Genomic DNA, 14,120 nt, shown 5'->3' on the forward strand with positions numbered 1-14,120 from the left:
TTCTCGTATATACACAAATTTTTTGTTAACAACCCTTACCTAAACCTCTGATGTGAACAATTAATCGATAGTAAAACCACAGATAACGAAGAACTAAAATTTTATTTCGAAATTTTATTGATACTAAATAGGGTATTAATGTGGTAGCGATAACAACAGTCTCATATTATATTATATATATTTAACCTAGCTATGAAAGTTAATTAAAAAAAATCTTCGCTTCTTCATAATTTATCTACATATAATTTCATTCCATTTCTGGAGTGTTCTAGCGTCTAGCTGCTAGCACAGAATATAGAGTCTCTAGGTAGAGTAACATAGGTAAAGACGAAACTTGGTTAGTTATAATTATGCACGTTTTAACACACAAATTAAAACACTTCTATATATTATATAACCAACATCTTATACATAAACATAAATCTTTTTATAAACGTTTTATACATACATAACAAGCAAAGGGTAGTAATTAAGGCAGGCTACCTCCGTTATACAGCCCTTTATTAATTCTAACTCTGCTTTGTTCTAAGGGATACCACATCCATGGTCCACAGGATTTCCTGATTCTGTGAGGTCACCAACATCGACACGAGAGTCAAGACTTGAGACAATCGAAGCACAGAATCCCGCCAGTTGTCGACGTATACGCACGTAGCGCGCTCGTGCGAAGTAGTGATAAAAATCCAGTGTAATTTAACAAATTTCGAGTGTTTTTTGTGTGGATTGACTTTAGGTAGGTACATAAAATATGTTAATGCTATTGCAAAATGTGATTCCTTAGAAATACCTTAGGTAAACAAGAAATACCGGATCGCAAATTCCCTTAATTAATTAAAATCGTTAGCGCTCGCTGAAATTTCTTTGCTTTCGTGTTGTTTAGATTCTTGTCTTTATTTTAATACGACATTATAAACTCTTTAAATGTCTGAATTTTAAGATATTTACTTGTGAACAATACAATATAGGTTTGTTCTGTTTTATTGCGTTGATGTACCTACCTAGGTTAAAATTTATTATATTATTACCACATATAACATAATGCTGATATTTTTAATTTTTATTTTTAAATCATTGAAATGCTTTATAAATGAGAAAGTTCTCAAGTTTCTCATAATACTAATATTACTATAATGTTGCCTTTTTTTATATATAGGTATTGTAAAGTAAGTTATGTATAAGAACTGTGTCATTATATTCCTAAAAGAAAAGTGAACTGAAGTTCCTACTTAATACTATTCTATAAATAATGTATTTAATATAAATAAAAAAATAACTATATTTATTTATTTTTTATTAATAATTTTGCTGTATCACGATCATCTTATATGTGACGGTACAAATTTCAAATTGTCCATTCTATTTTTATCTATTCTTACAACTTCACTGTGGTATAAAATCAATTTATAGGGCAATAAAACAGCATGTTTATATTTAATAAAAGAGTATTAGCCAACGTAATATCGAAGCTAGTTTCCGATCTCAATATTTGCATAATTTATACAAATACGGTCATTACTTCCATATCAGATTCAAGGTAGATTATGCATTACCTATTGCATTAGGGCTTGAATTCGCAAAACAGGATTCTAGGTGTCAAGACCTACCAGTATGGATTCACAGAGCAGCTGCATTCTCTATTCTTTTATTTACAAATGGTCATATGAATGTAAGTATTGTAACCTTCTTGACCTCGTAGATGCCTTAGGGCAAAGACCTAACTACTCCAAAGTCAATTCATAGGCCTGAAATGTTCAGAACACAATTTTAAATTGAATATGAATTTTGAAATTTATAAACTCCCTTTTATGTACATTCTTTAAACTAAATACAAACATAAGGTAGGTATAATGTAAATAATTGACAATTACAAAATGGCGGTCATTAAGTCGAGTTCCTGTGGTTTCTTGACTTATTACGTACATACTGACTCTGGTCTCTGACCTCTCACAATACATAATTTATTTTCATATTGCTTTTTTTGCAGATTCAATCACAATGGCAGCATACCACTTTATGGGTTTGATCATCGTCGCTTCATTAGGTGAGATTTCCGTTATATAGATTATTGTACTTACGAAACGTAGATGCTTTAGGTATATTTTATGAATGTTTGCGAACGCTTTATATCAATCGTCATCTGAGACGAAAAATTTATAGTATAAAAAACCTGCAAACATCTATGGTATCGAATCATAAGTCACCACTAAATACGATGAATACTTCCCCACAAAAAATAACCAGTTAAACATAAACATCAACTCTTTAGATTTGTTTTACATTGACTTTACAACCGGTTGCGATTCTGGTTTGAAAAAAGACTGTTTTAAATGAAGCAGTCGTGGTTTATCGACCACTAACAAAAGAAACCAAATAATTCTTGAGAAAATAATTTTGTAAATCAAAGTACCTACATTTAGTTTCGATATAGCGATCGTAAATAATCAAGGAATAGAGTTGTAGTAATTTTCTTTCAACATATCTGTCTTACATCGTATTGGATTTTGCAACGCTGTGACCTAATTAATAATCCAGCAATAATTTACCTTGCTTATCTACGGTTGATGGATAAACAATATCCGTTTACATTTTCCTAGAATTTCAATTGCCGCAAATTAAAATTTTCCGCGTTTCTCAGGTTTTGTTGATGTATCTTACACAGATACTCTAATCAAATTGTTTTCCTGAAGTTTCTCGTTTTATGAACAGTATATATTACGATCTTGATATGAAATATAAAAGACAAAAAAAAACTAGACAATTAAAAAAAATTAAGAAATGAAAATGAGCCACTTGTTAGAGATAGGCTGATAACTGTAATTGCAATAAAAACTGTTGTGACATAGCTTATTTAATTATTATAAACCACAATTGTAAATAAATACACAACTATTTACAATACAAATACATAATTTATTATACAAATTAGTAGTTGTAGGTAGTAGCTAGAAGACAGAGATAAAAAATAATTATGAAATACCAATTGCTTACGTGGCTATTTTTACGTACTTTGAAGGAATCTACATACATACCTATAAAAAACCAACGGAGTATTCTCCCAAATACTTATTACCACCTATGTATGAATCACACCCACGGCAAACTATATTTCTGAGAAAATATCACAAGATGTCATTATAATGTAATTAATTAACAATGATCGAGACTGATGATGCGATACGGTAAAGTTCCTTGTGTTGTGACGTAAATGTATAACATTATATGAATACAAATCCTCTATAAAAGGAAAATTGTTTTTCGCCGCTTTGTAGTGTCGTAATCGCTAAAATGTATTACAATTTTAAATTCACAATCCGCTACAATGAATATGATTTTAATGCTGATAGTAATTTCCATAAAAATACATACCAAATATGGTTTTATTTCGTCACAACCGGTGACTTGTTTTAATATAAGCGAATCACAAGACTTAAATAGCGATATTATATAATAGCTTATTCATATTTACGAACTGTCTGTAGTATTGGTATTAGCATAATGATTCACTGCTATGCCGTCCGTGAATGAACAAGATCGTAATCTCACTCATTTACCTTAGTTTGACCTTTAGGGCTTTACTTACCTTTGGCAAACGTGACTGCACGCTTCGCAAAGGTCTATGCGATAGAGTTAGTCCATTTGTAAATAAATTTCATGCTAATTTTCTTCAATGTATAGTGTATGATAAAGGTGTTGTTCTTTGTTGAGACAAGGAAAATTATCTACAAGTATGAAAAAAAGTAATCAATTATAAAATAAGAAATAGCTAATAGACTTTAGGTGATTTAGAATTTGACGATTAAAGGAACTTCTATTACGAATATTTAACACTTGCGGTCCGTACCGGCTTCATTTACGTCCGTATCAGGTACATACCAACAGTGAAAGAAATTTTGAGATCGATCCAGTAGTTCCTGAGATTAAAGCAAACAAAAACATAAGCAAACGAACTCTACATAATACAAACGTTCGTAGCGTTACTAATTACTTACCTTGTTAAAGTATTACTCATTTGAGAGTTTATAAACTGAAATATTATGATTCATTCTTAAAGTATTTTAAAATCTTTTTAAATCATAATACAATAATAACAATGATATCGAAAATATGCGGTAATACCTCTAGTAACTAGTATAATTACCTACTGAGTATGGTATATGGGTTACAGTTTACCTAGTGAGAACACAAAGTAAATATTGCTCACTGAGGCTCCGTTACTAGAACGCCGACATTAAATATTATCTATTTGTGAATGCATTTAAAATGATGGCTTCTACAATATTGATCCTTCTGTGTATTGATTTGTAAGTAGCCATATCCTGTATCGTTGGTTTACTAATGATATTTCCTAGCGGTTCTTAATATTAGATGTAATTTCCTTTACCTTATTAGATGGGATGGATATTACTCGATCATAACATGTAAATATGTTAATATACAAACGCAATACCCGTATGATTGAATTTATTAACATGGCCTCAAATATAGTACAAAAAAAAACATTATATTTTTTTCGTTTTAAATACGAATAATTTATTGTATACTTAGTTACAATAATTACTTAAATGTGGATTTGAATGACGTTCCAAGGACAATGGAAGTTCTAGACAACAAAGGATCTTTTGATCCATTTTAAATTTTGGCACGAATTCCAAGCTTTTATTCAATCGTGCGAAACGAACATTACATCCATGCGTATAATAGGTTTATAAATGTAATAAACAAATACTTGAAATACTTGCAAGAAATTTACATTTAGCTTTAGCGTTTAGGCAAATCATGTTATGTAGAGTTTGTGTGTTTATGTACTACAAAGTTTTCTATTAATAGATAGTATTCATAGGCTTGGATAGACGTTAATGCAATTGTTTCCTTTATTCCATTTATACATTGAAAGCCCTCTGTATTAACATAATGCAACTATAGGAAAACATGACAGGACCCTCTGCTAAGTCTTTTATAGCAATCTTAGTATAAAAGACTCTTAAGAAAGTTTCGACATTTATTACTTACAGAATATTAAAGCATAATTCTAGGTTTCCTTTGCAGTAAAAGCAGAGAGCATCTGCAACATTCCCAAGGCTCAATTGTCTTAAATAAGTGCCCATTCGTGACTCAGGAGACTCGAAGTGGCTCTGAATACTTTAACAACTTGAGTGTTGTGTTAATAACAGTTTTATGTGTTGTACCGTTTCTTGTGTGGGAATTAGTTGGTATACAATTAATATGAATATAAGATACTAAACAGATCTACGCCAAAGTTTTAATAGAATATAATAATTAGTTGACGTGAGTTGTATTATGTGTATAGTTTGTTGTAACATTGATTTATAGTTATCTAAAGAAATTCGTATCGAGTTTTTCTCTGAGTTGTAAATATTTATTTTCTCTAATACCCATTCTATTTTCGAAATGCAACATTTTTCTAAGTACAATTTACAACAATTGAATAAGATGAAAGGGGTTTTGCAAAAATATATATTGTTTTCGTGAAGTCAATAGGTTTCTATGGTTATCACGCTTCTCATTCTTAAACGATAGAAGGTAAAATATTTACACTTTCTAATACCCTGAAATAATTATGTTGTTTTTATTCTTACTCGATTTTATTACTTAAGTTATTAATTGAATATATATATTCTGAAATTATTATTCCTAACAACTGAAAAATAAAACTAAAATTTAAAAAGCCCACGAGCCATTTCTTTTCATCTGTTAAGGCCATCTTAAATTTAAATATTGCTATCGTGTACTTGTAGTATTTTACAAATCAAACCGATTAAATTTCTACCCATATTGAGGGAGTTGTTCAAAATTATCGGCCTTGACCGTTTTTAACTACTACTAAATACTAATTCAGCTTTCTTTTTTAATAAAAAACTAAATCAAAATCTATTTAGACGCTACGGTGCCCCAGTACACCCATTCACATCCAAAGACAGACGTCTACGTCAAGCTTATACTGGGTTAAGGGTTGGGTTGCTTGGAAGAAATTGCTATTGAGCAATAAAGCCGCCCTTTGCACGACACTTCCTATTGTTTGTTATTTTGTTGTTGGTTGAGTGTGCAATAAAGGCTATTTCATTTCATTCATTTCATTTCATAAAAAACAATAACCCATATACGAATCTTATACTCCATGCAATGCAGTTAAAATTCATCTCATATAGAATTTATTCAACATTCTGTGTAAAGATAACCTGCGGTGCAAAGACACAAACAACTGCTTTCTCTAATAAATGTAAATTATCCATTAACTCATGCATTAACCAACCAGTAACCTAAGATTCAAAAAGTTGGCCGGACGAGAAATCTTGGCACTTTCAATGCCGATATTTATACAAAGCTTTTATAAACTGCATCAAACTGGTTTCGAATCACCTCGCTGATTTTGTGCGTACAGAGCCAGGAACTCCACAGTATGACGTGGATTTATGAGTAAGATTGTCGAATTATTCCTTTTAACGGTTCGTTACAAGAATAGAAACGAAGGAAGAAAGTACAAGGTCCTGTGGATAATGTGTTTAAGAAATTACATTGTGTAATACGGTTTTCCACTTCGATTGTTTATATTAATACTTAGCTAACAGTTAATACGGAATAAAGTACTAATTAGTTTCCTACTTGGCACCCTAATATATTATTCGTAGAATATAATTAATTTTTTATTTATGTTAATTTTAGATAGGTATATTGTCTACTATATAAAGTCCTTGACTAAAAGCGTATCGCTAAGTATATTGCAGAAATGTTACATATTTTAACATTATATTCGCCACATTAAAATGAAAGATATTTTCTCCTCTTCAATATTTCGATATTAATCACAGAATTATCAATCTAATTAAATAAAATTACATCCTATGTTACATCTGAAGTATTTGTTTCTAATTAATGAATGCACATATTTCGCTGTTGCGTTACACGTACACTAATTAATTACACGCTCTTAATTATAGTGATTATACGCGGTTAACCGAATCCTGATTTAAAATTAAAATTTTGCACGACACTGGACCGGCTGTTGGCAATTCCCACAAGTCTGTATGCACTAAGCCACGAATGATCGAATGTCGTAAAAGGAACAATAGCACGTGATAGAATTTCATTCGGTTTCGAAATGCAGCTTTTATTTTCTTAGGCGGTAAAAGAACAAGCTGTGATGGTGACTAATGTGCTTGGAATACTGGTTTCCAATATATTGGAGATTAAATAGCCAGCAAACATATACTTCATGTAGTCGTCTTATTGCAGGGGAATGTTTTTGCTTGATGTGGTCAGCGATTAACAACTAAGTGTAAAAACTCTGGGCTTTTGAAAGTTTTGGTCACATTTAGTGCATACTAAAGATATGAAGTTGGCAAGTTGGAAATGGTAGTTACGACGATTTTAATATAATGCAATGTTTTAAATTATTTGAATTTATATAGTCGTTTAAAAACTTGAACTTTTGGCTAACCTCTACAAATGTGAATTGTGATAATTAAACTAAAACAAAGTTTAACGTGACGTTTGAACAAAAACGTTAATTCATCATATTTAATTGCATATAGGAAGTCTACGAGACGGCTTGTTCTTTTGCTCTATAAAACACAATTAAAGCAGTATCAGGCTGATAAATCGTGAGATAATCTGTGCATGTAATCGGACACATGGATACGAACGCCATGTCCGGCAGCTGGCGAATGCATTTTCTTTTTTCAATCTTTCTTGTTCCACACTTGAACCCGTTTTAAGCACGATTTTTCATTTAATATAAATGATTACTATTCGATTAAAAAAAGTACTTGTGAAAAAGGTAATTTTCATTGAAATGCTATTAAATAAATGTCTTTTCATTGGTTATTGAAAATGAGTCGATTCTAGCAGTGCTGGTAATGTTACCATTTCGATGTTTACAATTTCGAAGCAAAAAATAGAAGAAAGCTAATATTTTTATACTTATGTATGTAGGCCATATTCTTATAATCTGTAACTTAGCTCCTTTATCGCTCGGTGATGTTAGCGCTGCATCAATATAGTTACCTATATCATATCTTTATACACTGCTCAAAATTAAACTCTACACACTATACTCTATGTATGATCATGACTTTCGACATACCTATAAATATTATATTTCCTGATCATAATTTATTAATCTGAATTACCATATGACTCACCTTCCGTGTACCTAATAACTCTGAACAAAGTATGGAGCCCTGTACCAGACGGAAATACGGCGTGACAGTCTAATGACAGTATAGATAACGGATACAAAAACCTCTGGTAATTGCTGCGTGATCAATTAACACAAATCATGTTGGATAAGACGTGCAGGTCAAAACCCCAGTCACACCTCGTTTGTTCATTTTATTTTAAAAACCACTCAAGGCTAGTTCCCGAGATAAAATGACGAATGAGAAAAACTTTATTATAAACAGTAAAATGTTCTTTGAAGTAGACATTTTATGAATTTGCTAAAATTAATAAAAAAAAACTAAAATGGTATTATCGACTTGATTAAAACAGCATAGGTTCTGAGTACGTACGTGTCCATGATTGCTCGTTTGATTTTTATTTATTTAAAATCAATAATTTTCCAATTAACATAACATAACTAAAGCGTGTTCTGAAGTATAAGTAACATAAACTAAAAAAATGCAATTAACTAGTAATTGATAAATAATTAATACGTTATACTAGTCAACTTTACGAAAGAACGGAATGAACACATAAGGCATCAGTACGCAAAAATATAAACAGAAAATCTCAGTAGGTACAATCAGCCAGCCATAAATCATTAATGCCAGTCAATTTATCTTACTTTCACTCAACTTATGAGGTTACAGTGTCTAGAGAGCTCGGCATAATGAGTCACTCAGATCGCGAGATTATAATCCTAAATATGATTTTCTTACGATTCATGCGTACTGGATTCGTATACCGTTAAGCATACTTTAAGTCCAAGTATGACCCACTAATTGTACATTTTCGACACTAAAACTGTTTGCTTTCGGATAAGCTAAGTGGTAGTGTCCACTTAACCCAAGTATAACCTTATCTATTTAGAATAAATATTAACTCTATAACGATAACGGTAGGCACCTCTCTTCAACTTTCCGATGCGTTTTCTAGGGTCAAATGCTGTTATGCAACGACCAGTTGCGAAAGCAATTTGAATCTTGATGTCAAGAAATTACTTATTAGATAGATAAATTGAGCTTTTATGTTAACAGGTTTGATATAAAAATAACGGTTTATGGATATCGTGAGGTGTTAAATATGTCTTTTAAAAGTTACGAGACAAGTAACAAAAACCTATCCGTAAGCTGTGAGCTTGTGTGTAAGAAATAGTATGTATTGCCCATAAACGCCTACGAAACGGGAATTGATTAAATTCTAAATATCGGGCCCATAAAATATCAATTAGGTGTTTGAAACGATTTTATTTATTGTTATCTTCAATTTAACCTTTTTATCTGATCCCATTACTTAAGAGTTTAATTACATCCAATGTTGTGGACATAATTTATAGGTGATTTGTTTCTCATTTCAGGTTTTAAATCATGTTATAGCCAGACCACACAAACCACTCTTCCCAGCCTCCTGAAAGAAGTGGAAGACAACAGTCGGTATAAAACATTAGAAGCAAATGCGACTCTTCTTAAGCTCCTAGTCGACGACAAAGATGGAGTTAGCAAGTATGTTTTCAATTAGGTTTTTTTTGGCTGTTTCTTGCATTAAATTATAGGCGCTTGGTACCAGTCCGTTTATTTAAAAAATAAAATCTAAAAGAATAAAAAATTCCTGGGTGGGCCCATTTGCTGTGTAACGTTGAGTTAAATGATTTTAAAACAAATGACATATAAATTGTTTCGTTTAAATTTAAAAATATCAGATATCAAAATCTTTTAAATTGTCAAAATATTCAAGTATTGTTTTATATTATGTTTTGTGAAAATGATTTTTTACTAGTATGATTAATTCACCTCGGAACTGTATAGCAATTGATTTGATTAATTATAATTATACTGACCTCGACTAACCAATAAATATAAAGCATCTAATACCAGTTACTATCTACAGATCGGAAGTATTCGATATGCTACATTCAAGGGATGACAACACCGACCACATGGACTTGCCAACGTTTCCGGAAGACGCCGAAGAGGGAAAAGTGGATGTCCCACTAACGCCGGACTCCCAAGCTGAATTCTTACAAGGTGCTTATACGAGTATATATTGGCTGCGCCGGATTGAATATATCTTTTATGTATTATATCTGTCTCTTCCTTAAAAGGCCGGCAACATCTTCACAGGGTCTCTTGTTAAGGCTTTGGCTCATGACCCACTAGTCCGTTTTTTATAAAAGAGAAAAAAATTCTCCTTATTCTCTTATCCAGGTGGTTAATATGAAAAAAGAGACCGGGGCAAACTGATAGTTAAATTAATAAGGGGAAATACCCTGCTGCATGAACTGAATATTTGAATTTCCATGAATCATAATGAGGTACATGGACAATAAGTTATGTTTGTGACTGACCAAAGATTTTTAAAAAATCTACACGCATACATAGACACTCACACACACATACACACGCATACCTATATCGGAACTGTAACTGTAATGTCCTAAAAATCAGAACTAAAAACACAAAGACCTTTCACTTTTGATCGTGGGATCACAATCGTATATTGCGAATAATTACCATTGAATGAATGGAAAAAAAAAATGAGATCAAAAACTCAATCAATGTGTCATTGGAAACATAATAGAAGTTAAACGCGGTGCGTAGTGCTAATTATAATAATTGCTTCTGCAAACGATAGCAAGACAGTTAAAGTTATATACTTACGACTCAGTGATTCATTTATCTACGTGTGTGATCTGTGGGCATTGATTATAATATTTACATACGTAAGCATAAGTATAAAATACATTATATATCTTAAAGACCACTTGCATTCTAGTTATTTTTTTAAAGTACTTACACAATTATGAATATCAACTCATATTATAAATGCGAAATTAATTCCGTCTGTCTGTCTCTTCTTCACGCTTAACCCACTGAACCGATATACAGATGAAGTTTAGTACAAAGTTAGTTTGAAACCCTAGAAAGGTGGTTTTTAACAGCGGGGGAAACCCCAAAAATAGTATTTTCCTTTGTCTATTTAAGTGAAGCCGCGGGCGGAAAGCTAGTACCTACCTTACACAAATATAGCATTTCCTAAAGTTAGATTATCACTGTTTTAAATAACAGTAATATTACTAGAAATTGAATTGATAAGTCATATTTAAAATTCGATAGAGTCTTCAATTCAACACTTTTGAGCATAAACACCTAATTTATATGTACATATAATAATTTTAGCGGACGAAACAGTTCGCAAGGACTCTGATAGTGCGCGCTACACAGGTGAGCCGGTGGGCGCTGCGGCAGGCATCATGGTGCTTGTCACTTGCAGCATCGTGTGCCTGGCCTACACGGGCCTTATTGTGTGGAGACGGATATATTTGTAAGTACATAATGATACTATTTAAAAGAAAGTAGGTATACAGTTGATGATTAATTTTCTTACTTCTCATATTAAATGTGAAGTTGTTAAACATGGGGCAGCGTTTACAATTTTGTGTCAATGAATGATAGCACAAGATACATAGTTACTGCACTGTAATTGTCTTTATTCACAATTTACTAAAACGATACTAGGATACCGATTTAAAAAAGACCACAAAAGTTCTACTATTTGAGAATTGCAAAGAAATACCTTATCTTACTGATTTGTGCCAAAAAACTTAAGCTGAATCGACCTTTGATATTTTTATACAGAATTCTCTATATCTATTTCTCTCTTTAACCAAAACTATGACCTTCGTAAAAACTAACATAATATTATGTAATCAATTAGCTAATTACCCTTATCATTGATGCACCTACCTATTTCTTAATAAATTCTATTGGTAAATGACATACATATTTCAGACTATAGTATTTTTACTACGTACAAATCGATTCTTTATTTATAGAAATATTAGAAGTCGTATCATAGATCTTTAATTTGGTATGTCTAATGTCACTGTGATCATAAGTAATTTATGTTTTTACGTTAAATTCCCCAAGTTTCGGACAAAGGCTAGGAAAACATAAATTAAGGGAACACACACGTATTAAATTACAGCATAGTATATCCACGTTACGGTATAAAAACATGAGCCTTCCCAGCATGAAGCCATTCTAAAGAAACTTGATACTACTGCGTAGGATGCGGTCAAGCGGATGGAACGCAACGTCTCATGATCTCGTAATTTATTAAGTTTATTAGTCTATCCAGCCATTTTATCATAACGATATAGACATAATCTCAATAAATATAGTGGTCAATGGACATGTTGATGTACTGAAAATCTTACCATATTTATGACAAAAATTACATAAACAGTTTTTAATTTTTAAATGCATATTTTTGTTTTGATAAATTTTGTTGAATATTGTATATCTCATTGCAATGGAAAGTTGCAATTCAGAAAACATTTTTATGTTTAAGAAAAGTCTGAAAATGTACATTTTACAGCCTTGCGCCCGCCCGTCCGCATAGTCAAAGGAAAGAAAGAAAGGCTGTCCCAGAGACTTATCCTATGTCCTTTGAGTCTCAAACTATCTATGCACCAAATTTCACCCAAATCGGCCCAGTATTTCCTGAGATTTATAGTTTAGTTAAATAGTAACAAAATACAATAGTCAAAATGAGCGTTCCGAATGTCCATTAGATTATATACATTATTATAATACATTTTGTTAATTTCCAGGAAAAGGAATGGCCTGAAGCACGAGCTTTTACGGAACGAGGAAATAGTAGCCGAAACTAGAATAGAGGTGTGTACAATTATAATACATAGAATTGAATATGGCATTGACAAAACTACCTTACTACTTCCTATCGCCTACTATCACTCTGGGAGTAACATTTCCTGAAACATATGTTGACAGTTAGTGATAAAAACTATGATTGTGTCAACTCTAATGTCCGAATTGTTCTCATTCTAATGAATCTTATCTGCGGGGTGCCTTTAGGATATCGCGACAATCCATGGATATCCGACAAGTTAATATTGTAAGACATGGTATTATGTTATCTGTGGTAAGACTATAGCTCTATATCTATTACTCAATTATTCATTAAATAATTATTTGTTATTTATTAAATAGTATCTAGTTAGTTACAGCGCTTACCACTCGAAAACTGCTGAACGGATGTTATTTCCGTTAGTTCAATTTGAATCTACTTGGATGAGGAAAGGATCTACTAAAATTTTGGAAAAAATTAATGCGATTAAAAGTCTACCCAGATGGAGCTGAGGCGAGCAGTTAATTTATTGAATAGATAATAATAATAATAGATAATAGCTTTGTATTTGATTGAAATGAAATCACATAAAAAATCTTATCAAATATTCATTTTATATAATTATGTTTGTTTCAGTTGTGAAGAACAAGATCTGGAGAATGAGAGCACATTTTCTTATCTAAGGCAGCTGCGACTGTAAACTATATAAATATTAAGACTGATTTTAGGAGATTTAGATATTTTTGCTACAGTTAACGCAATGTTTATTGGATAAAAGTTCATGGTCCATGGCTTTCTAGAACAAAAATGTTGGTTTAATTATTATTTTTTTATCTTCATATTTTTTGCTTTTGATAATGTCGGTTTGACAAAAAATGTATTAGATCGTCTCACATACAAAATTATTAAAATTTAAATTATCTTTAAAATAATATGTGCCATATTCTGTGTACATAATAACGGATAAACAAAGGAATGTGTATGATGTTAATTAAACATTAGAAATATTACCTATTTATTTATAAATTAAAATAAAGTCAAAATATGTCTGTGATTTGATATTACTGAAGTGTATGTGTATGAAATATTGCTGGTAATATTTAAAATAAAAAATTTAAAACTTTTCAACTCTTTTATTTCCAGATAATATCCAATAACCAAAACAAGTACCGCATTACTTAAATTACTTATTTTATGTATATTAAAATGTACATTCGAAATAAAAATACGTGTTTGTAACAGCTGTTTTTTAAAAATATTTATTTTATTTAAAATTTAGTTCAAATTTGTAA

General features: G+C 31.3%; 1 protein-coding gene across 1 annotated transcript; it reads left to right on the forward strand.

The window, feature by feature from the left end:
- The first annotated feature begins 615 nt into the window (after nucleotides 1-615).
- LOC119840473 lies at nucleotides 616-13,950 on the forward strand. Its single transcript, XM_038367105.1, has 7 exons — nucleotides 616-733; nucleotides 1,985-2,041; nucleotides 9,536-9,680; nucleotides 10,066-10,202; nucleotides 11,355-11,499; nucleotides 12,791-12,857; nucleotides 13,465-13,950. The coding sequence occupies exons 2-7, from the start codon at nucleotides 1,996-1,998 to the stop codon at nucleotides 13,468-13,470; spliced, it is 546 nt and encodes a 181-aa protein (XP_038223033.1). The 5' UTR covers nucleotides 616-733; nucleotides 1,985-1,995; the 3' UTR covers nucleotides 13,471-13,950.
- Nucleotides 13,951-14,120: the final 170 nt, after the last annotated feature.

The sequence above is a fragment of the Zerene cesonia genome, chromosome 6, assembly GCF_012273895.1.
Source record: "Zerene cesonia ecotype Mississippi chromosome 6, Zerene_cesonia_1.1, whole genome shotgun sequence".
NCBI lineage: Eukaryota > Metazoa > Arthropoda > Insecta > Lepidoptera > Pieridae > Zerene > Zerene cesonia.